The 25,769-nt window shown below is 43.0% G+C and overlaps 1 protein-coding gene across 1 annotated transcript in view; it reads right to left on the bottom strand.

Annotated features, from left to right (window-relative positions):
- Positions 1–25,769, bottom strand: part of LOC121277778 (doublecortin domain-containing protein 2) — a 183,807-nt gene that overhangs the window by 25,861 nt on the left and 132,177 nt on the right. Inside the window, exon 8 of the mRNA XM_041187415.1 lies at positions 21,563–21,617. Coding sequence (XP_041043349.1) covers positions 21,563–21,617 — 55 coding nt within the window. The remainder of the gene's footprint in view (positions 1–21,562; positions 21,618–25,769) is intronic.

Genomic DNA, 25,769 nt, shown 5'->3' with positions numbered 1-25,769 from the left:
TTCCCCTCGGTGAGCGGACCCTGTCCCCAAATCGCCGAGGGGAAAATCCTGGCCTATGTGACTGTTCTGATACTGCCAATTCTCCGTGTTCAAGAGCAGATGCTTTCTGCATTGCTGCTTTTCCCCACATTCTTTCCGTTTTGTCTTGTCCTTATATGTGTACAAATATATACTGATGTCAATTAAAGTACCATGGAAATGATGAAAATCTTAACATATCTTGAGCTCTGATGATAATATTTATAAAAACATCGTTCACTTATTATTTCCTACTCCTGTCTCCAACTTTTACACCTCTTCTAGCCAGTGCTGCCTGCGCTAGATGTCACCCTACTTTCTTTAAATGCTGTCTTGCACCTAATCAGCCAACAGGAGTTTTCTTTCCAATCTCTTGTTGTCCTTTCTTCCCCCAGTCTTCATTACTGTCTGTTTGCCCTTCTCCCCCAGAAGTTGATCTTTCACTTTGGCTCGCTCTTTTCTGTCTATTTTTAATACCATGTTCCTCTCTTCAGACTCAGCCAATAGTCAAAAAGACTGAGGCCCACTACCACCTACATTGCCTGCAAAAGTACCTTATTTGGAAGGAGCTATTTAAAAATAGATTTCAATGTTCTTAGAGAAACAGTGTGGAAAATCATGGACGAACATATTGAGGCAAAATGTTACTGTGAACATGGAAAAGTTATTAAGAGGGAAGACAGTAAATGCTAATAACCATATAGCACATTATCATACAATGAATGTTTTTGAAATGCAGTCACTATTATGTAAGCATGTATCACAGGTATTTTGTACATCTCAATGTCCCACAAACAGTCGTAAGATGAATGACCAGCCAATTATTTTTTGGTGGTATTGTGATGGGGTCTTTTAGCTAGGACAATGGGAGGAACTCCCTGCTCTTCCTCAAAAAATTGCCATGAAATTTTTAATGCACTTATCGACAGAGAGGTTTTAGTTTAATTGTTACTTATTTAAAATCTTGGAGCATATTTTGACATTATCATTAAATGATGTGCTCACTTGGGGCATCTACTGTTGGCGTCAGCTTCAGTAGAAAGCTCCTGTTAATCTGACTCGAAAATATGCTTTTGACTAGACTTGAGAAGAATGCCCATTGCTGAACCAATGCAACGTTTCTCACACCAGCTAATCATATCACCACCCAAGAGTTTTTTTATATTATTCTCCGATGGGATGTAGGTATTATTGACAAGGCCATTGCTTATCCCTAATTGCCCTTGAATTGAATGGCTTACTAAGCTATTTCAGGGGAATGTTAATCATCAACCACATTGCTGTAGATCTGGAGCCACATGTAAGACAGCAGATTTCCTTGCCTAGAGGGCATTAGTGAACCAGATGGGTTTTTACAACAATCAATGATAGTTTCATAGCACTCACTTCCAATTTCAGATTTTTTATTAATTGAATTTAAATTCCACCAGCTTTGAACCCATGTCCCCAGAGCATTAGCCTGGGTCTCTGGTTTACTTTGCCACCATCACCTCTAGTGTGCAGATTGAGACTGATTATTTGGTATCAAATCAGTTCCACAGTAGTTGCACTTTTGTGCCATAGACTGGGTTAAAATAACTCTAAAAACTATTTCACAACGGCCTGGGTTTTGCAGTAGTATGACTCTGAAACTGTTAGTGTTTGCTGTTAATACACCTCTAAAACTGACAGAAAATTCTGGAGTTCAGCAGTTAAACACGGAAATCCAGAAGCTGCTGTCAGTGATTCTCTGCTTTTCCATAGGATGCTCTTTTGAAGTCCCCCAAAGCTGAATTAGAAACAACTGAACTGACAAGAACATGCCCTTTTATGCTGTTAGTCTTGCTGTAAAAACCCTTGAAAAGGTTACAACTTATTGAATGAGTTGTAACTTGGTTTTTAGCGGCATACTAAGTTCATACTAAATTCATAATTACTTCTGAAAAACCTCTCTGATCCTGAAAAACTTATTTTAAGTTTGTGGGATGTCAAATTTCTTTGTTGTGATAAATAATCTTTCAAAAAATGTTTGCTTAGGATATTTCAGCTTCAATCTTAATCCCATGTGTAAACCCCACTCATTTATTTGGTCCTCTGTAAAATTTAATTAAAATTGCATTTTACTGTCTGGTTTGCTGCCTGTGAGAATACTTAAATATGATGGTCTGCTTACCCTGTTTGATGATATCACTGTTGCTAGACACCTAAAGATCCCTTTCATCTGCCACCGAATTGAAACTGATATTGGAAAAGGGGACAAAAACAAAAACAGAATTACCTGGAAAAACTCAGCAGGTCTGGCAGCATCGGCGGAGAAGAAAAGAGTTGACGTTTCGAGTCCTCATGACCCTTCGACAGAGTTCGAGTCCAAGAAAGAGTTAAAATATAAGTTGGTTTAAGGTGTGTGTGTGGGAGGCGGAGAGAGAGAGAGAGAGAAGTGGAGTGGTGGTGTGGTTGTAGGGACAAACAAGCAGTGATAGAAGCAGATCATCAAAAGATGTCAACAACAATAGAACAAAAGAACACATAGGTGTTAAAGTTAAAGTTGGTGATATTATCTAAATGAATGTGCTAATTAAGAATGGATGGTAGGGCACTCAAGTTATAGCTCTAGTGGGGGTGGGGAGAGCATAAAAGATTTTTTAAAATTTTTTAAAAATAATGGAAATAGGTGGGAAAAGGAAAATCTATATAATTTATTGGGAAAAAAAGGAAGGGGGAAACAGAAAGGGGGTGGGGATGGGGGAGGGAGCTCACGACCTAAAGTTGTTGAATTCAATATTCAGTCCGGAAGGCTGTAAAGTGCCTAGTCGGAAGATGAGGTGTTGTTCCTCCAGTTTGCGTTGGGCTTCACTGGAACAATGCAGCAAGCCAAGGACAGACATGTGGGCAAGAGAGCAGGGTGAAGTGTTAAAATGACAAGCGACAGGGAGGTTTGGGTCATTCTTGCAGACAGACCGCAGGTATTCTGCAAAGCGGTCGCCCAGTTTACTTTTGGTCTCTCCAATGTAGAGGAGACCACATTGGGAGCAACAAATGCAGTAGACTAAGTTGGGGGAAATGCAAGTGAAATGCTGCTTCACTTGAAAGGAGTGTTTGGGTCCTTGGACGATGAGGAGAGAGGAAGTGAAGGGGCAGGTGTTGCATCTTTTGCGTGGGCATGGGGTGGTGCCATAGGAGGGGGTTGAGGAGTAGGGGGTGATGGAGGAGTGGACCAGGGTGTCCCGGAGGGAGCGATCCCTACGGAATGCCGATAAGGGGGGTGAAGGGAAGATGTGTTTGGTGGTGGCATCATGCTGGAGTTGGCGGAAATGGCGGAGGATGATCCTTTGAATGCAGAGGCTGGTGGGGTGATAAGTGAGGACAAGAGGGACACTATCATGTTTCTGGGAGGGAGGAGAAGGCGTGAGGGCGGATGCGCGGGAGATGGGCCGGACACGGTTGAGGGCCCTGTCAACGACTGTGGGTGGAAAACCTCGGTTAAGGAAGAAGGAGGACATGTCAGAGGAACTGTTTTTGAAGGTAACATCATCGGAACAGATGCAACGGAGGCGAAGGAACTGAGAGAATGGGATGGAGTCCTTACAGAAAGCGGGGTGTGAGGAGCTGTAGTCGAGATAGCTGTGGGAGTCGGTGGGTTTGTAATGGATATTGGTGGACAGTCTATCACCAGAGATTGAGACAGAGAGGTCAAGGAAGGGAAGGGAAGTGTCAGAGATAGACCATGTGAAAATGATGGGAGGGGTGGAGATTGGAAGCAAAATTAATAAATTTTTCCAAGTCCCGATGAGAGCATGAAGTGGCACCGAAGTAATCATCGATGTACCGGAGAAAGAGTTGTGGAAGGGGGCCGAAGTAGGACTGGAAAAGGGGAAATCTACACCACAGAGATCGCTACATTTTTATGGAAAACTTCCCTTGAGAAGGTGTCTTCACTTCACCACTAACTGTGAAACCCTGGTGAAAATATCTATATTGTCAATAGCTGGATGAAATTTTTATTCCAGTCTGAATTTAAACTCAAATCTCAGAAGTGAAAGTGAACCAATTCATTGTAACAACTAATCTTTAGAATTCTGTTCTATTTATATTGTTAGTGAGATGTAGGGATTAGGCCATGTGTGAAATTGCAAAGTACCAGAGAGTTAATTTCACTGTAAGAGATTCCACTAAATATGTGAACAACCTAATGACAGTTATTGAATTGAACTGTATAGAAGTTTATTCCAAAATCAATTCATCTGCTTGCTAAAAAAATGACCACTGCTGCCCAAAGACATGGGGCTTTATCCTTCAGTGGATCAATTCTCACCGAGGAGACTATACGCACTTGATTATTCTGTTCAAGCCTAATCTAATCATTTATTAAGGTAGAAAGAAAGGTAATGTTTAAATTGTGACATATTTCCTTGCTGTTGTTGATTGATGATATAACTTTTTTGGCGTTGATTGTGAAATATTGGTTATCTGCAGCATCAATTATGTTTAGTGGGAAGCAATGGCAATTATGAAATGTCAAGTCATATCCATCATTCAGTAGTTTCTGTGTTTGATTCCTTTTATACTTGTAGAATAACTTAGTAAAATTCAAGAAACCAGGCAGATGCCTAATAAAAGGAATAAAATGGTAACTTACTAAAAATTAAGAACCTTACAATGAAACATATTTGTATAATGACAGAATTTGTGCTTTTCAAACATCTGTTTTATCGTTATATTTATACGTGTGCATTTAGTCAAATATCAATGGCAAATTTGAAATTCTAATTTTACCAATTTCTCTTTTGAATTCAAATAAAATGTCCTGTGATTCAAGGTTTTCTGCTGTCATTATATTTTAGTTAGTTTAACAACAGGAATGCAACTGTCATGACAATATCACTTTGGTAATATTCAACTAATTCTGATGAAAAAAGAAATAGAGTAGGACCAAACTTAATTCTCTGAGTAACTCTTGTTTAATTGGCATTCTATAAATTTGAACCAGATGAACCTGGAGGCACAGCAAATGTAAAGGATAATGCAGGTAATCAAAAGATTTCTCACAGCCTAATGCATATGCCAAGGATCCTGAAGCATCAAATGATGGCTTACTCTGAATTTGAAGTTTTGCTGAGTTGAAGTCTCCCACAGACATGAGGAAAAGTGAGTAAATCACATAGATTTATTTATGCTTTTTGATAGTGTTCAATCCCAATGTTCTATTTGAGCTTCAAACCACACGTCCAATCCATCAGCAAGACTACCTATTTCCAAATCTCTGATGCCACCCAGCCCTGCCCTTACTTCACCCCCTGCCTAGCTAAAATCCTCATCCACTCCTTCATTATTTCCAAAGCCACCTTCTTCATTGCTCCTCTCACTAGTTTCCTGAGTTCCACCTTGCACGAACTCCAATTCATCCAAAGCTCTTCAGCCATCTCAGCTCCTCACTTCTCGAACTCTCTTACTCGGCCTCACTACTTCTCACCATTTCAAAGGTACCCAAAATCTTAACATTTGACCATGCCCACAATTACAGTCTCCACGCCCAGGATTTTTTTTTATTATTCATTTATGGGATGTTGGCATTGCGGGCTGAGCCAGCATTTATTGCCCATCCCTAATTACCCTTGAGAAGATGGTGGTAAGCTGCTTTCTTGAACCGCTGCAGTCCCTGTGGTGGAGATACACCCATAGTGCTGTTAGTGGGGGGGAGTTCCAGGATTTTGACCCAGCAACAGTGAAGGAACTGCGATATATTTCCAAGTCAGGATAGAGAGTAGCTTGGAGGGGAACTTCCAGGTGGTGGTGTTCCCATTTATCTGCTGCCCTTGACCTTCTAAATGGTAGTGGTTGTGCATTTGGAAGGTGCTGTCTAGGGAGCCTTGGTGAGTTTCTGCAGTGCATCGTGTACATGGTACACACAGCTGCAACTGTTAGTGTTGGAGCGAATGTCTGTGGAAGGGGTGCCAATCTAGTGAGTTGCTTTGTCCTGGATGGTGTCAAGCTTCTTAGGTGTTGTTGGAGCTGCACTCATCCAGGCAAGTGGGGACTATTCCATCACACTCCTGACTTGCACCTTGTAGGTGGTGGATAGGATTTGGGGGGATCAGGTGGTGAGGTACTCGCTGCAGGGTTCCTAGCCTCTGACTTGCTCTTGTAGCCACAGTATTTATATGGCTAGTCCGGTTCAGTTTCTGCTCAATGGTAACCCCCAGGATGTTGATAGTAGGGGATTCAGTAATGGTAATGCCATTGAATGTCAAGGGGCAATGGTTAGATTTTCTCTTGTTGGAGATGGTCATTGCCTGGCACTTGTGTAGCGCAAATGTTACTTGTCACTTGTCAGCCCAAGCCTGAATATTGTCCAGCTCTTAAAAGTAAATTACTGTGGATGCGGTAAATCCGAAACAAAAACAGAAAATGCTGGAAAAACTCAGCAGATCTGACAGCATCTGTGGAGAGAGAAACAGAGTTGACATTTCAAGTCCATATGACCCTTCTTCAGAGCTACAGAAGTGTAGAAATATGATGAAATTTATACTGTTTAAGGGGAGTGGAGCAGGTGAAGCTGGGTAGAAGGCCAGCGATAGGTGGGGGCAAAGGAGGGATTGACAAAGATGTTATGAATGAAAGGACAAAGGTAGTGTTAATGGTAGTGGTAAGGGCTAAAACAGGTGCTGATAGTGGCACTATCACATGCTTTCTTACCTTAATGTCACTATCAGCACCTCCTTTAGCCCTTATCACTACCATTAACACACCCTTTGCCTTTTTGTTAATGGCATCTTTGTCAGTCTCTCCTTTGCCCCCACCTATCATTAGCCTTCTATCCAGATTCACCTGCTCCACACCCCCTTAAACAGTATAAATGTCATCACATTTCTACTTCTCTGTAGCTCTGAAAAAGGTTCATACGGACTTGAGACATCAACTCTGTTTCTCTCTCCACAGCTGCTGCTCGACCTGCTGAGTTTTTCCAGCATTTTCTGTTAATGTCCAGGTCTTGTTGTATTTGGACATGGACTGCTTCAGTATCTGAGGAGTTGCAAATGGTGCTGAACATTGTGCAATCATCAGAGAATATCCCCACTTCTGACCTAATGATGGAAGGAAGGTCAGTGATGAAGCAGCTGAAGATGTTTGGGCCTCAGACACTGCTCTGAGGAACTCCTTCAGTGACGTTCTAGAGCTGAGATGACCGACCTCCAATAACCACAACCATCTTCCTTTGTGCTAGGTATGACTCCAACCAGCAGAGAGTTTTCCCACTTATTCTCATTGACTCCAGTTTTGCTAGGGCTCCTTGATGCCACACACAGTCAAATGCTACCTCGCTGTCAAGGGCAGTCATTTTCACCTGACCTCTGGAGTTCAGCTCTTTTGTCCATGTTTGAACTAAGGCTATAACGAGGTCAGGAGCTGAGCAACCTTGACGGAACACAAATTGAATATCAGCGAGCAGGTTATTGCTAAGCCAATGCCCCTTCTTAGCACTATAGATGACCCTTTCCAAGACTTTACTGATGATCGAGAGTAGACTGATGGGGTGGTAATTCATCAATTTGAATCTGTCCTGCTTTTTGTGTACAGGACATACCTAGGCAATTTTCCCAATTGTTGGGTAGATGCCAGTGTTGTAGCTGTACTGGAACAGCTTGGCTAGGGATGTGGCATGTTCTGGAGCACAAGTCTTCAGTACTATTGTCAGAATATTGTCAGGGCCCATAGCCTTTGCACTATCCAGTGCTTTCAGTCATTTCTTGATTCACATAGAGTAAATCGCACTGGCTGAAGACTGGCATCCGTGATTCTGGGGACTTCCGGAGGAGGCCAAGATGGATCATTGACTTGGTGCTACTGGCTGAAGATTGTTGCAAATGCTTCGGCCTTATGTTTTGCACTGATGTGCTGGGATAAGCCATCATCAAGGATGGGGATATTTGTGAAACCTCCTCCAGTGAGTTAATTAATTATCCACCACCATTCACAATTGGATGTGGCAGGAGTACAAAACGTAGATCTGATCTGTTGGCTGTGGAATCGCTTAGCTCTATCACTTGCAGTTTATGCTGTTTGGCATGCAAGTAGTCCTGTGCTGTAGTTTCACCAGGTTGACACCTCTTTTTTAGGTATGCCTGTTGCTGCTCCTGGCATGCCCTCCTGCAGTCTTTATTTGAGCCAGGGGTTGATGCCCTGGCTTGATGGTAATGGAAGAGTGGGGAATATGCCGGGCCATGAGGTTACAGATTGTGGTTGAGTGCAATTCTGCTGCTGCTGATGGCTGCCCCACCTTGAGTTTGCTACATCTGGTCGAAATCTATCCCATTTATCACGGGGTAGTGCCACACAATACGATGGAGGATACACTCAATGTGAAGATGGGATTTTGTCTCCACAAGGACTGTTTGGTGGTCATTCCTACCGATACTGTCATGGGCAGATGCATCTGTGGCAGGCAGGTTGGCAAGGATGAGGTCAAATATGCTTTTCCCTCCTTTTGGTTCCCTCACCAACTGCTGCAGACCCAGTCTAGCAGCTATGTCCTTTAGAACTCGGTCAACTTGGTCTGTGGTGGTGCTGAGTCATTCTTTGTGATGGACACTGAAGTCCCCCACCCAGAGTACATTGTCTGCCCTTGCCACCCTCAGTGCTTCCTCCAAGTGGCATTCAACATGGAGGGGTGCTGATTCATCACCTGAGGGGTCTGCAGTATGTGGTAATCAGCAGGAGGTTTCTTTGCCCACATTTGACCTGATATCATGAGAGTTCATGAGGGCCAGAGTTTATGTTGAGGACTCCCAGGACAACTCCCTGTTGACTGTATACCACTGTGCTGCCACCATTGCTGAGTCAGTCCTGCCAATTGGACTGGGCATACCCAGGGATGGTGATGATGGTGTCTGGGACATGATCTGTAAGGTATGTTCCGTGAAGATGACTATGTCAGGCTGTTACTTGACTAGTCTGTGAGACAGCTCTCCCAATTTTGGCACAAGACCCCAGATGTTAGTAAGGAGAACTTTGCAGGGTTGACAGGGATGGGCTGGCCGTTGTCATTTCCAGTGACTCAGTCGGTGCCAGGTGGTCCATCCGGTTTCATTCCTTTCAATTAACCTTTTAGCATTTTAATACAACTTAGTGGCTTGCTAGGCATTTCAGGGAGCATTTAAGAGTCAACTATATTACTGTGGATCTGGAGTCACATGTAAGCCAGGCAGATTTCCTTCACTAAAGGACATTCATGAACCAGATGGGTTTTTACAATAATTGACAATGGTTTTGTGGTCATCACTAGGCTTCTAATTCCAGGTATTCCACCATCTGCTGTGGTAGGATTCCACTGGTAGGGGTTCTGCTGTGTGCCAGTGGCACCCTCCTCGGCCTGTGAAGCTGGACCTGCATAGGTGACAGGAAAAGGGGAGTCTCAGATGGGTTGGTCACTCCCAGAGTCACCTGGGTGGATCGCCCCGGAGCGTGCAGCTGCTGATCCTCCTCCCTACAGGTGCTCGAGGGCCCCTGGCTGACTCCATGAGCGGAAGGGGTAGCTGGAGTGAGATCGAGCTGCCCAGCACCCCTCTCACATACATACTGTTTGAGGCCAACTATAACATCAGCGGTGGAGTTAAGCCCGTACAGGAGTGACATCCTGGACCAAGGTCTCCATAGCGGCCGCCATCCTGCCAGTGTCGACCTCGGTGCATTGCAATGCTGGCACTATCACCTCAGCCTGAAGACAAACAGACTCCTCCATCATGCCTTGCAATCTGAGGAGTGCAGCAGACATCCCTCTCTGATGTTCCCGAACTTGCCTTTGCAGCTCCAGCAACTGTGACATGACTGAGTCCAGAGGCTCATCACCTGACTTGGACTCAGAAATGTTCTGGCCTCCAGCAGCACTCCAAATGCCGAGGACCTGGCAAGTCCCTACCTCCGCCTGCTGTGGATCAGAAAGTGCAATGTGCTCATCAGATTGTGGTCAGAGTCTACTCTAAAGCCAGGGCCCACCGAGGCGTGTGGCGCTGTGCTGGTGAAGCGTGTGGGTGAGCGCTGTGACGGGACTTCAGAGAGGGTGCTTTCAGATGCCTCTTCAGAGGTTTCTTCGGAGCTCTCTTGGAGGCTCTGGGTCATGGACTCTGTCGGCTGTTTCCCAGATGTGCCTGCAAAAGCAAAGGGAGATAAGTAGTGCATGGCAGTGGCCTGTGAAACAGGACACATCACTCACGGCATGGTTGTCTGATGGATGTTGTACTGCTGGATCCTCACTTGGTAGAGCAGCGTCAACCTCACTGTTACCACAGGACCGGTCCCGGTCGTCGCCAGCCAGCTGGATGGCTCTGATTTCGAATTTTGTCAGAACTTTGAATTCCAGCATCCCTCCACCTGTCTGTGACCTTTCGCTCCTGTTGTGAGCCAGCTTGACCTACATGGATAGAGATGGGGAGAGCGTATCAGGATGCCTCCTGGGTCAGATGATAAGTATGCCTGGCCTGTGTGGGTGGTGAGTTGTCCCATGGATGGGATGAGCACAATGATGCTGTGTGAAAGAATGAAGGTTGATGTCCCTTGCACTGGCAGCGAGTGAGGGCCCTGTGGATGTGTGATGGGTTTGTGAGTGCGAGAGTTGGGAGTGATGAAAAGAGTGACTTACCCTGGCGGAACGGAGGAGATCATTCATCCTTTTGTGGCACAGGTTGGCTGTCCTCTTCTGAAGGGCGTTGGCACTGACCACCAGTGCCGCTGCCTCCCAAGCTGGACTGGTGACATTGCTGCCCATCATGCGGCCAGAGCTGGGGTAGAGCACATCCACGGCATCCAACAGTCGCTCGAGGGACCTGTCGTTGAAGTGAGGGCTGCAGTCTTTTTGCCTTTGCAGGCCATGTCTTCCGGACAGTGTTGGTGAGCTGGTGGTGATGAGCGCTTTGCTGGCGGCTGCCTCTTAAAGATGGTGGCCGGCGTGATGCAACAGAGGAGTGATGGCGAGCAAGCAAATGAAAGTCCGTCTGCCATAGAAACGGCGTGTTTCGCGGGAGTGAATATTTAATGAGGTGAGCTCAGGAAGATACGGCATGAACACTGCCATTTTCATCAGGGGGTAGGACTTCATTTTACCCACCCGCTACCGCACTTAGTCCAATTCTGGGAAAATTCAGCCCTATATTCCAGGAGGAAACCAAAAGCCACAAGAAACAAACCGAAGAACTGAAGAAGCAGTTGAATGGAAGGGAGGAGGCACTGAAAGGAAATGCCATAGAACTTTCAAAGCTGCGAGCAGATAATGAAGCCATGAGTAGCACAGTTACAGAACTGATAGATGTTAAGACATTTTACAGAGACAGACCTGGCCAACAGTGAAACGAAAATGAAGGATGAGGGTGAAGTTCTGTTGCAGACAGAAAAAAAGACAGAAATAAGATTGGAATATATAAATCTGACACTGACGCGCAAGGAACTAGAAGAAGAAATAGCACTGAATGTCTCTGACATACTGAAAACCATTGAGCTGAATGAAAAGATTCATAAGCTTGCAAAATGATTTGAAAATAAAACAGCAAACCAGTGTTTGGCTGAGATTGTGAAACAAGTGGATATGAAGGCTCCATTTGCGAAACCTATACATCCAGCAAGAACATGATGGACACCACGGACAAAGAAAATTCGAGTCCACTCTATGAATGAACAGAGTGCACGTTCCCTTTGGAAGGAATGAGACAAACCCACAGTGTCCGAGAAAAACAGGTGAATTTTAATTAAGAGAAATGTAACTCAAAGGAGTGCAAAAAAGTGAAGCAAATGGAGATAGCCAAGTACCAGACACATAGAGTACTACTACCATTCCTCCAAATGTGACAGACTAAGATGTGGAAGAGCTGTCAAGCCTCAATGTCATCTGAATTTATAAAGGCAGAGACTTGAGATGGGAGCAGGGATAGCAAGTAAAGATTGTATTACAAATAGTTACAATCCATGGGAAAGGAAAGTTTTCTTTGGCAAAGAAATGGGGATGTTGTATGATGTTGCATGTACCTGCATGCCCCTGTAATATAAAGGTGCTCAGCAGAGCAAGGGAGAACAGCCCCGCATATGGTATGATGTAGAGAGTTACATGGTAATAGACTGAGAGAATAGTCTAGAGAGAACACTCTGGAACCAGCCTGCATGGAGGCAATAGCACATGTATGACAGTAACTGGGGTCTGTAAATAGTTAAAGATTAACAATAAATGATTCATGTTTAAATATGCAAGTCTCAAGGTCTTATCATTGCTACATCTAAAGAACCCATATTACAACATCCACCATCTAAAAGGCACAAGTCAAGAGTGTGATGGAATACTCTCCAATTGCCTGCAGAAGTGCAGCACTAAAGAAGCTCAACATCATGCAGGACAAAGCAGCCCTTGAACTGCAGCAGTTCAAGAGGGCAGCTCACCACTACCTTCTCAAGGGCAATTAGGGATGGGCAATAAATGCTGGCCTAGATAGCAATGCCCACATCCCATGAATGAATTTTAAAAATCATCCACTACTGACGCACAGTAGCAGCAGTGCGTACCATCTACGAGGTGCATTCCAGCAACTCACCAAGCCTCCTTCCAAACCGGCAACCTCTACCACCTTGAAGGACAAGGGCAGCAGACACATGGGAGCACGATCTCCTGCAAGATCCCCTCCAAGCCATACACTATCCTGACCTGGAACTATATCACCATTCCTTCACTGTTGCTCGATCAAAACCCTGGAACTCCCTTCCTAACAGCACTGTGGATGTACCTACAGCAGATGGACTGCAGCGGTTCAAGGAGGTGGCTCATCACCGCCTTCTCAAGGGAATTAGGGATGCACAAAAATGCTGGCCTTACCAGCGATGCCCACATCCCTCGAAAGAATAGAAAGGAATCTCGAAGAATGTGCAGCAGCAATTAGCAGGTGTGACTCTTCTCCCTCCTTTGCAGCACAAAAAGGTTTTCCTGAACTCAAAACATTACTGCTGTATTTCCTCTTATGTAGATTGGCATGTATATTGGCCTCTCATGTCTGACATTGATCAGATTGTGGGTTTGGTGGTTCTGAAATTTATTCCTGGGAAAGGAGGAAAGCTCTATTTTGAAATGAAATTCAGGTGTCAGTGATTTAAGTAATGTGAATGGAGGGATTAAGAACATTTCAGCAGAAACCTGTAATTAGTAACTGAAGTTGGTCGACCACCTTTTCAAGTTACCATCTCTTTTACATTTATCTAAAATACTAAAAGGAGCTATTGGACCATATTTGGCAGTGGGGGGGAGTGGTCATAAATTCACACCAGTTGCAAGGGTAGCGTAAACCATGGAAACTTACACATACTTGAACAATAAAGCTAAATAATTGAGAGCCTTGGAGGTTTTAGCAGGCATTTCATGCACATAATTAAAAGAAAATTTATATTTAGACTATAACAGCATACAGGCAAATTTTCTCCATACTTCTGACACACTAACTTTGTAACAATGAAGAGAGCGCTAAAGACAAGGAGGAAATTGTTAGTTGACTACATATTTTAAAAGGAAGAAGGTGATCACCGTCAGAGGTGCACATGGGAAGCTCATTCAAAGTTTAGGCATCCGGTGAAGTGAAGCAAAAGGACATGGCAGAATTGGACCCGGACACACAGACGTATATAAGATCATGCATTTTAGTTTTATTTTTCTTCAATATTTAATTTAATTTGAAAATATTATTTATTATATTAAAAATGATAAATCTGCACATATTTCCTGTCAACATTTTCATTATAAATTCCTATGTTCACTGGCATGTAAATAAAGCATGACAAACTTACATAGGCAGTTTCCATCATATATGTGGGCATGGGTTTTATAATAATAAAAGATTAATATTTTACACATCAGTTTCCTATGATGTTGCAAAGGAGAGAGAGAAGTCAAGTAGATTTCAGGTGAAAGAAGTGCTTCAGCGAACAGGGATAATTGAACCAGGTGTGTCGATGTAATTCAGTTCTTATAATAATGAAATACATTATGTCTTTATTTTTATATTGTTACAGACTGGGATGAAAGAGAATTGAAACCCTAATTCTCTTTCCATACTGTCCATAATAAGTGTGATTTTGAAAAGGAAGATGTGTGTGTTTCTTAACCCCTGAGTGTATGGAAAATTTGAGTAACCAGCAACAAGATTTTTGTGCATTTAAATAAAGAGGATTATTTATTTATGCGTTCACTCGGAAAGTCCAATGCTATGGCACTCACTTAGCACTCTGTCATTCACAGACATACACACACACATATATACAAATGACAGAGATGAAAATAAAGAGAACAGTGCACTTTTACAAGCCATCAACAAAAGGATAATTCGTAATTCATGTGTTTTGTTCATCTTACGAAGAATATCATTGCAGGCCCAGTGAATAAGGTGTTCAGTTCTGAAGGGTAGTCAAGGTGGATTCAATATCCAGAGTTGTATATCAGAGTTGTTGCAGGATTCCCTCAAAGAGATGGATTTGTCAGCAGGTCACAACATTAGGTCTTCTTACCAGGAGGTTGGTTTTCTCTGCTGGTGGGCATGAAAAGGAGCAGGCTTGGAGAATTTAAGATGTCTCTGCAGCTGTTGGTTGCAGACTGACTAGTTTCCATTTGCTTCCTTGGGTATAAGATTTTTATCTAGCGACAGTTTCAGTCACATGATCAATACTTCTACTGTCCACCCAGAATGGTTTGAAGTTGGAAGCCATTGCTACAAAACTGAGAAAGGATGGGGGTTATTCACACTTACTTATGATGATCTGGTTTCTCAACAACTCCCTTTATTGAGTTTTGATCCCATAGCCAGGGAGTCTGGAAGTCCAGTGATATTGAGTTTTGGGTGAGTCCACAAAAAATAGAAGGTGCGAGTTGCACAGATGGTTTTCATTTTGGTATGTCCATTCAAGGGGGCACCCCATCCATGGTCATTCAATTGGGAACATTCCAGAGGCTTGAGGTAGTTTGTGCAGAAATTGCAAAAGTCACCTGACCCTTGGCAGTCATCTTAGCAGCCTTTTAAAGTCAAATTTTAAAAGTGACAGCAATTGCAGAAAATTCTACACTGAATACAATCCATATCTAAAGCTATGAATACAATATACTTCTACTAGGCATTTCAATATCTTTCTATTATATGTTCACAATCATAATTGAAGCTGTCTATGCAAGCTTGTCATGCTGTAAATACACCCACCCCCCCAATGGAGGCATTGCAGCATCATTATTGGGAGAAGAGTATAATCATACTATGAAAAATTTCCTTTATAAATGTGGACGTAGGAATTTACAATGAAAAGAATTAACAGAAAGAATCCATAGAATTGTGTATATATATACACATTATATTATATATATATAATTAGCTATATATATAATAGTTCTCCTTATAAGTTTTTTAAATGATTTGTAAAACCCTGATTTTAACGAAGGGTGGGAATCAGAGGCACTGAGTCCAAAGGGGCTGACAAACCCTCAAACTCTGTGAAGCACGAGGCCCAAGAGGTAAAAACCAATGAGTTCCATTTGTATACTTTGAAACTGACTCCCAAAGCCGCTAGGAATCATGTCAAGAGAGGCTGGCAGGAAATGAGATTGGCAGGGTTTCAGGTCAGTGTAGGGACCCAAGGAAGCAGTTTTCTGCCAAGGCCAGTTATGAACATGGAGGAGGGAAACCAAGAGAGTCCCTGATCAGGGCTATGGGGGTAAGATGGGGCCAGGGGAGACCAGAGTTATCCTTGATGTTTCAAGGGGAGCACTTTAAAAATTAAAATAAAAGCATTTACTTGAGCCATCTCAGGCCTGGATGGTACCTGAAGTTTGAAACCATGTGGCCCTTAGTCAAGTCCATGGCTAAAATACCATGCGCATCCCAATGACATCACTGGGACACCGTTTCACCATTTAAATTAGGCCCCACTATTGCATATCTGTATTTAAAAAGTAAAGTTAACCAACATAAAACAAATACTTTGGGCTGAATAAAATGGGGGCACAGGCTCACCCCTCCGCCTCCCCACCCCCCACCCAATCCTGGAAACAAAGTTGGTGTGGAGCTGACTCGCTCTACGCCAGCCTGGCATGGCATGTGGCCTTTCCATGCCTGATTTCTGGAGGGTTTTTTTTATTCATTCATCACTAGCAAGGCAGCTTTATTGTCCATCCTGATTCAATCTGATGGGGACAGGGGAGGCAAAGAAACATAGGAACACAGTGCAACCTTTCCCCTCACCACCAACACCCCTCACCCTGCACTCCCTATTTTGACAGCACCTCCCACCCTTTCCTGCCAGGCATAAGGGTTACAATACCCACTTAAGAAGAAACTAATGACAAAAGGTTTCCAGTGATTTACCCACATTTCAAAAGCACTTTGGTCCTATCATGACATGTTCCTCCCTCTACAGATTTCGGCCCCACACAAAACCATTCTCTTCCCTTCATAGACCTACTCTCCCCTGTCCCATTCCCTCATTTAAAAGCCTGCTCTCATAAGTCATATTGGCTTTGAATTTCTATTTCATCCATATCCTCACTGTTAGTCTGATCTCCAGCTCCAAGCCTCTCTGCGAAGGGAATGCTGATTGTGCAGGTAAGTAATCCTGATCTGTCAAGTAATATACCAAAGCCAGGAATTTCCACCACAGAGAGGGTCCTGTGATCCTAGCCAATGCCCAGTCAGATTCAGACACCAGGCCTAATGGCAAATCTTGAACCAGAAAATAATCTTTATGCAGTCAGGCCTTTGATAAAAAAATAACTGCATTCAGGTGTGAGTGGTTTGGCAGCTTTCAAAAGCACCACCTCATGGCTCGCTAGGCCATGCTTGAGGGCTGTCAGTATTGGTGTTATAAGGTAAGTCCCTCGCAGGACCCCTTCACCTTGAAGCAGTCATTATAGCTGTTCACCTGGCAGGCACTTAATACTGCTGTTGGTTGGCATGTAATTGGTTTAAATAAAGAATTCAGATCTGTATTGAAAAAGTAGGGTTAACCAACATAAAACAAATACTTTGGGTTGAATGAAATGGGGGCACAGGCTTGACCCTCCGCCTCCCCATCCCCCACCCAATCCTGGAAACAAAGTTGGTGTGGAGCTGACTCACTCTACACCAGCTACCCCACAGCGCTGCAGGCAGACTTAACAAGGGTCAAGTGTGGGGAGGAAGTCCTGCCCTCTAGAGCTGCCAGCCAATCCAATTGGCTGACAGCTCCATCAGTCCCAGAAGCTCCACGAGCGCATTAGTGGTCACTGTCAGGATTGCAAGAGTAGGAAAAGGATCCAGAGGATCCATGGAACCGATAAGTACGGGGTTTTGGGCAGGGATGGTTTTGGCTGGTCAGGGACGGGCGCAGGAAGGGTGGGAGTGTTGGTTTTAAGGCTGCGGGAGGTGGGGTAGGAAGAAAATCGGGGGTTCAATCTTAAGGGGGCCGCCCCCCCGCCAATCCGCAAAGCCCCCAAAGATCGAATCCCCCCTTCCTTTCCACCCTTTGATTTAAAATGAATTGGACTGCCCGCTCCTGCCTACCTGCTCATGCCAACCATAGGCAGCATATTACCAAGGTCAGTTAGCTTGATAACAAGCCTAATTGAAACTTGATTACCTATTTGAATATGGCGAGCAGGAATATGGCGAGCTAATTTTGGTGCCTGCCCACTTCCACGTGTTATGGGGGTGGGCTCACGGGTGTGTGGAAAGATTGTGGGGTTGGGTGGGAAGGTTTCACTTATTTAACCCCCCACTGGAAACACGCCCAGAGGGGCATGTAACATGCAGCCCTTTGAGTCGCATTGACTTTGAATTTCTATCTCATCCATAGCCACTTTGGCAGAAGAGCGGTGAAAACCTCTTGAAAGCAGCATAAACACCATTTATGCCATTTTCCATGATTTCTGTAGACCTTCCTCTTAGATTACAGCGAGAGAAGCCCTGTGGATAGTCACCCTTATTATCTCCATGTATTATAGATATGAAAGCCTTCTAATGTGCCAATGAACATGCTGAGGTTCATTCTTTTTGCTCTGTCTCCATATTCTCCCAACTATTCAATTATTGCATTTAATTTGTGAACCATCGGTGGTCTGCTCATTGAGATGGCAGTGTTTTTCCTGTTTTATTGCAAAACAGATTTCTGTATAATAAGCAATTTTCTAATCCTTCATTAAATGTGTGCACATGGTGTGAGGAAGAGACAAGAATACTTAATTTTGGCACTGCTAGTATGTAAAGTTTTTAAATCTCATATTACAAAATACTTAGATCTCATATTACAAAAAAGCTATCGAAGCACAGGAGAAAGTGCAAAGAAGATATAAAAAGTGTTAACAGTGCAGCTATCAGGAAATGCTGGACAGGCCGTGACTTATTTATCCAGAAAATTGAAGTCTGAGAAGTGACCAGATAGAGGCCTTTAAAACTATTGCAGAGTTTTATAGAGTAGACTGAAAGAAGGTATTTCCACTTGTGAGGGAATCCAAATGTAGGGCATAAATTTTAAAATAGTCACAGATAAATCCATGAAGCTCCAGAACTTGCCACACCCCTAGTCAAGCTGTTCCAGTGCAGATACAACACTGGCATCTACGCAGCTATGTGGAAAATTGCCCAGGTATGTCCTGTCCACAAAAAGCAGGACAAATCCAACCCAGCCAACTACCACCCATTAGTCTACTCTCGATCATCACAATGTGATGTAAGGTGTCATCAACAATGCTATCAAGGAGCCTTACTTAGCCATAACCTGCTCACTGACAATAACCTGCCCACTGACACTCAGTTTGAGTTCCACCAGTGCCACTCAGCTCCTGCCCTCATTACTTCTTTGGTTCAAACATGGACAGAAGAGCTGAACTCAAGGTGAGGCGAGAATGACCCTTAACATCAAATCAGCATTTAACCAAGTGTAACATCAAGCAACCCTAGCAAAACTGGAATCACTGGGAATAAGAGGGAAAACTCTCCGCTTGTTGGAGTCATACCTAGTACAAAGGAAGATGGCTGTAGTTGTTGGAGGTCAATCATCTCAGTCCCAGGACATCACTGCAGGAGTTACACAGGGCAGTGTCCTAGGCTCAGCTACCTTCAGCTGCTTTATCATTGACCTTCCTTCCATCATAAGGTCAGAAGTGGGGAAGTTTGCTGATGATTGCACAATGTTCAGCACCATTTGCAACTCCTCAGGTACTGAAGTAGTCCATGCCCATATGCAGAGAGACCTAAACAGCATTCAGGTTTGGGCTGAAAAGTGGCAAGTAACATTCGCATCACATAAGTGCCAGGCAATGACCATCTCCAACAAGTGAGAATCTAACAATCTCCCCTTGACATTCAATGGCATTACCATCGCTGAATCCCCCACTATCAACAACCTGGTGGTTATCATTTATCAGAAACTGAACTGGCCTAGCCATTGACACCCATATCCCGTGAAAGAATTAAAAAAAGTGTATGAGAGAGAATGGATCAGAGTGGATATGTTGATAGGATGAGATGAAGTAAAATGGGAGGAGGTTCATATGAGCATTGGCATTGACCTGCTGGGCCAAATGTCCTTCAACTGCATTAAAATTTTATAGGCAATGTGGTAATCTGAGGTATAATACACCTTTAAGAGAATGTGAGCAGAATGACCACGTGACTGTACGACCCAATTGCGGGCTACAATGTTAAGAGTTAGTCCAGAGCTGGGTCTGGTTGGAGAAGCACACATCATGTTGGTGCTCTGTTGTCTGTGTAAATAAATAGCATGTGCTTCATTTCATATTGGTCTCCGCGTCTGCAATATATTGTTATTGACTCAGCCGTCGACAGATAAGTGTGCAACCGGTTCATGAGCAAAGCCACCTCGCAGTAGAACAAAACAGACACGATTTAATCAGGCTAACTGGGGTCTCGCTCACCAGTCAGATAACTGGCAGGGAACACCCATCAGTTCCGTGGGAAAGGCCCCGCAGAATCAAGTGCATGTCAGGCATTTAAGTAGCTGCAGTCAGGCCTTCCCCACGGTCGAGGTCCTGGGCAGAGGTCCCGCCTTCCGGTAGCTGCTGGTGCCTGACAGACATCAATCAGGTGCCTGATAAGACAACCCCCACCATTCCTCACAACCGTCCCCCCCCAACCCGCCCCCACCACCCCCAGCCCCACCCGCCAGGAGGCCACTGCCAAACCTGACAGGCAAACCTGAGCAACCTCCCAGAGGCACGGGAAAGTTGCACAGCCTCCATTTAATCCCTGAGCCACCGCTAAATTGCAGTGGGCTCAGGGATAAGGAATGTCAATTGGCCGGGAATCCCGCATCAGCCCCATCTGCCCTGTGACTTAATTGTGTGGGGTTTAGCCACCACCAGGAGACTGACGATGGGCCTCCCCTGCAATTACGTGGGCTCAGCTGCCTCGTTTCCCACCATGACCGGTGCTTTAAATCCAGCCCTCTGAAACTCTTATTTAGTTTAGTATTTGTATTCAACACTGGGAGTGACTTTTAATTTGTGCGACATGTAAAATGGATGATATCACATCAGCCACCCATTGTACATTTCTCCTGATTTTTATTTCTGTAGAAATCAATAGAAATAAAAATTGTGAGATAAGTATGAGGCAAGGTTTATTTGACAGTGACCATTTTATATTCTTGGCCAAAGTCAGGATCGCCCCAGTGTGTTTTCAGCTAGAATGTACATAGTTTTGATACAGAAATCAGTCTTGATTCTGGATAGGGTGCTGTCAAGAAGTTGACTTGTGCAGTGGGAGACTCCAGGAGGGAGTGGGCTAGGCCAGGAAACATAGCAAGCTGGGACTCTCAAAGATCCTAAAGACAGTTCTGAACATATACCAAGAATGCATATACATACAGTACATAAAATTTGTAATTAACTCTGATAACAATTAAGCAATTACTTTTGAGATCATTCTCTGGCTATACAATACATTCTAGTCAATTCATGCCTATCAGGAGCCGTGCAAAATCCAGATTCAAAAAATCTGCAAAGGGAGTCAGAAATGCATATTTTTCAAGCTTTCCGCATTTTCATAGAAAATAGTTTAAGAAAGGCTCAGTTTAGAACATGCTTCATTTATTTTCTTTCACACTCCTCAGCTAGATTACTTTGATAATACATAATTAGAGGAGAGTTCAATCTGAAATGCACTTAATTTGTTTTACTTTCCCAGCTCTCAGTTGGATAATTTTAACATACAGGAATCCAACCCAACTTCATTACTCAAGTAGTAATGAGTTGGCTAAAAGTAGCATATTCAGTAATATTATGGGACCTTCTAGATTCAACATTTTACTAAATTTCAAGATCACTTGTTTCACATTTTAAACATGACTGACATCTCGCTAATGTCTCAGAGAGTTTAAAGAAAAATCAGCAGAGAATCTGTTCTTCATCAATTGTGAAAAATCTGAAGGATGTTAACTCTTCTGACCTATCTCATTTCAGATTGCTACAAAGATGATAGAGATTTATGTGATTGAGTTATTGCAGCAGGTTCTAACCTAACAGTATAATAAATTCAATTATAAAAGAACAGAGGAAATAAAAATAAAACCATACCCTTCCTCTGACCTTTCGACCTCTTCTGATTGGAGGAAGCAGATCGGAGTGAAATCTGTAACAAAATACACACATCTATAACCACCATCATAAACCTGAGGTCAGCATCCATTGTCTTGCCATTTATTTCATTCCCATGTTCTGTAAGCCAGTTCATTTATTAATCTGGGAACCATTTCAAGTTTCTCCCCTTTGCTCTGTAACATTTTGAAAGTCATTAAATTTGATAAATATCAAACAAGCAACATATAAATGCCATATTGGTTGAAATAAATTGAAGAGAATGTACAAAATGATAGCTTTATGTAACTAACATTATAATGCTTTGCAAGAACACAGGTCCCTTATTCAGTTGTAAAAATATAAAATAAATTAACAAGGAATTGCCTATGACGGTGCTATAGTGAAAACTTTTTAACCAAAAGCAAACAAATAATGCCAGATTTCCAAGGGAGTTTAACGATTGACATCAAAAGGAGAGAAACAGATCAGTTTTCTTTCAGTCTCTTTGCTGCAGATTGCAAAGTTTCTACGTGTGAACATTTCTCTTCAACCTAGCTCTCAATCACCTCTCCTTACTCTCCCACAAAAGGCTCATCTCCTGTTTCTTTCTGTGAAAGAAACATTGGCACATTTCTCTAAGTTAAAGATGCTACACCAAAAAAGTTGCCGTGTTGTGCGCCCGAGAGCTGAGAATTTCAATCACCTCGCCACATGGGCTGCAGTGGGTAAACAAGAAGGTCCATCACTACATTCTTAGGCCATACATTCTTGCCTTACCAGCTGTGGTAAAGTGGAATACCATGTACCTTTAAGAGAATGCAAATGGACTAACCATGTGACAGTAGTGACCAATCACTGTACAGCACAGACTACTGGTTAACTATAAGTCTAAAGCTGGAGGTTGTGGGAGCACGCAAGGATTTAGTGCTCTGCCTCTGTTGCAATAAACAATCACAGTTTGTTCTTGTGTCAGTATCTTTCCGTTATTGATAGCAAACATCAACTAACAAGTGTATATGAAGGCGTGCAATTCAAGTTTACTCGACTGTGAACTCACAGACTCAAGGCAAATAACTGGAGACGAGGATGAAAATAGCAAAATTGTAAGACCTCTGAGTGAGAACCCACAAGAAGGGTGAGCAAAACATTAGAATGAAAATCTGTACTTATGTTACAAAATAGATGACAATCAGAGCAGAAAGCAGTGCTGCAGTTTTAAATTTGAAAAAAAATGTGAAAAGAGAAAAGCGCTGCAGAATCACGATTGTGGGGATCCTGCCAAAACTCAAAAAGCACGCAACACCTAGGACAGGAAAGCCGACAGCTGCAGAGACGGAGTTGAGAAAAAAATGGTGACTGCTCTTAAAGCGGCAATTCATTTAAAGAGGTACATGCAAGAAAAATGGCTATGGACAGAAAATTATAAGAGACCCCAGAGAGAGGGCAACTCTGGAGAAGGCAAAACACGAATCAATTGATGGCAGTTAAGAAAGCCGTGGTAAGTTATACACCTGAATTCGTCATTAACTGGGAAGCCATTGGAAGTGCAGTCCCCTTGCAGTCATTCACAATGCTGCAGTTTGGGCGTGTTGATCCATTCGACCCCATTTCAGATGACTGGTCTCAGTACGTCGAATGCCTAGCGTTCTGTTTTTACCACTAACAACATCCCAGGGGAGCAAAACATGTGGGCTGATCCACATCACTTAACACCCCCAACTCAAAGACTTTCAACAAGCTGATAAAAATTGTTCAAAACCACCTGAGACCAAAGCCCTCAGTTACTATGCACCTCTTCAACTTCAATTCAAGGAAGAGGTTTCCAAGGAAGACAATAGCTGACTATGTTGATGTTTTAAAGGCATTAACTTAACATTGTCAATTTGGAATGTCCATTAGTGATATGTTGAGAGTCCAAGTGATATGCGAGATTGGAGATGATATTATTCAAAGGCGTTTGCTAACCAAAGCTAAGCTAGACTTCAATAAGGCATTAAAACTAGCCACAGCCATGGAGAGTGCTGTTAGAAATTCGGAAGCTATAAGAGATGCACAAAATGGCGCTTTCCATCTGGTAGGGTGGAACAGACTAGCAACAAAAGGCACGAAAATATCAAACCTCACAGAAAGGTGGGAAATGCCTGCCCCCCACCCCCCCCCACCCCCCGCCTCCCACCCACCCCACCATGTATAGCTCAGTAAAAAACAGCTGTACTAGAGTGAAAACCCACAAAATCAACGAGAGAAATGCATCTAGGCAACCAGAGGGCGATCGACAATTCAAAAAGTCAAATGTTTTTACTGCCACTGCTATGGTCACATAAGGCAGCACTGCAGAGCTAGGCTGAGACAGCATTGTAAAGACAAACGGAGGAATTCTGACATATGTCCCATGGAAGAACCAGAAGAAATAGAATCAGACATCCATTCATTATATAACCTGAAAGTGGGTAGAGCTGAGCCAAACCAAGTAGCCATTATAGTCAATGGACAACCCATTAAGATGAAAGTTGATACTGGAGTGTCGCTGTCCATCATTGGACAACATACATTCAGACACTTGAACAAAGGAACTCATCCTTTAAGATTGGAAGCTTCAGGCCTTAAACTGAGAACATACGCAGGTGAAGAAATAGGACTAAAAGAGTTGTGTCAAGTCTTGGTAATGTTTGGAGATCACTCTGAAAGGTTGCCCTTGAAAATGGTAGCTGGAGAGGGCCCCAGCTTAATAGACCACAACTGGCTTGTGTCATGAAGCTATTAATGTATATAATATTTTGGAAAAATTTCTTTAAGATAGACGTTTGGACTGCGGGTATGTCTTAATTGGATTAAAGCCAGTTAGTCTGGGTGCTTTGATGGATACTAGTTTTGATATGTAAGTGTGCATTTGCATTTTTTGAATAGAGCATTCAAGAAGTGGGGTGAAAATTGACACCTTTCTAGCAGCTATCAAGCAATATGTTGATATTACTAATAAAATTAATGTTATGAAAGGGATTTCATTGTTAAAAGGTGAAGTTCAAAGAGATTGTTAATAGAATAAGAATTAACATTCAATAGGGCTAGTAGGTATAGCTTCAGTAGTTTTCAGGTGTGCAGGCAGAGGCAATGTAAGATCAAAAGGCAGCTGCAAGCCTCCACCTCCCACAGTGAAAAGAACCTCATTTTGAATTCGTTAGGTGAAAATGCTTTGCCTAATGTTAGGTTAAGTCTATGGCCAGAATCTTCTGTTTGGCATGTCGGTCCCTCTTGCCTAAGCATAAAATGATGCATGGTGATGTCGGGTGTGCATCCCGATGTCATCACACGTCATTCTGATCTTCTGTTTGGTGGGAGCACACTGGAGTCAGCTGTGCATATGCTGAACTGTCAAAGGCCTGGTAAGGCCATTAATAAAAAAATTAACCCAATGGAGAAAGCTGCCTGTCCAACACAGTTGGCGGATAAGTTACAATCGGGGTTACTTGCAAGAGCTAGGAAATCTGATATAGTTAAAAGTATAGCACAGCATCTACAGTTGGAATGAAACTTGACACTAGTGAGTCACAGCTGGAGGTAGCAAGACTTCAGGTGCAAATGAAAAAACTTGAATTAGAAGCAAAGGACAGAGAAATGGCTTTTAAAAATGAATCAGAAATTGCGAAGATGGAGAGGGGGGAAGGAGAAAGAGAGAAAGAGAATTCCAACTGAAAATGTTGGCAGTTAGAAAAGATGTCAATAATTGAGAAAGGATTTATCTCTAGAGTAGAACCCAGTGAGGGTATGTTTAAATTTGTACAAGCTCTTCCAAAGTTTGAGGAAACAGATATTGAAGCATTCTTTATTTCATTTGAAAAGCTAGCTAAACAGATGAAATGGCCGCAGGAAAACTGGACATTAATATTAAAGTCTAAGTTATTAGGCAGGGGGCTTGTGATGTATGCTTCGTTTTCAAAAAAACGTCGGTGAATTATGATGTGATGAAAAAAGTTATTTTGAGTGCATATGAGTCGGTTCCTGCAGAGAGGCAAAAATTTAAGAATATGAGAAAATAGCCTGGGCAAACTTATATTGAGTTTGAAAGAGTAAAACAAAATAATTTTGACCAGTGGATACAGGCGTTAAAAATAGAGACAACCTATGCAGCTCTTAGGGAAGTCTTTCTTTTGGAAGAATTTAAAGATTCAATCCCTTTGGTCATGAGCACTCATGTGGAGGAACA

This window comes from Carcharodon carcharias, chromosome 5, assembly GCF_017639515.1.
Source record: "Carcharodon carcharias isolate sCarCar2 chromosome 5, sCarCar2.pri, whole genome shotgun sequence".
In the NCBI taxonomy this organism is placed as follows: Eukaryota; Metazoa; Chordata; class Chondrichthyes; order Lamniformes; family Lamnidae; genus Carcharodon; species Carcharodon carcharias.
This window is presented reverse-complemented; position numbering and strand designations above follow the sequence as displayed.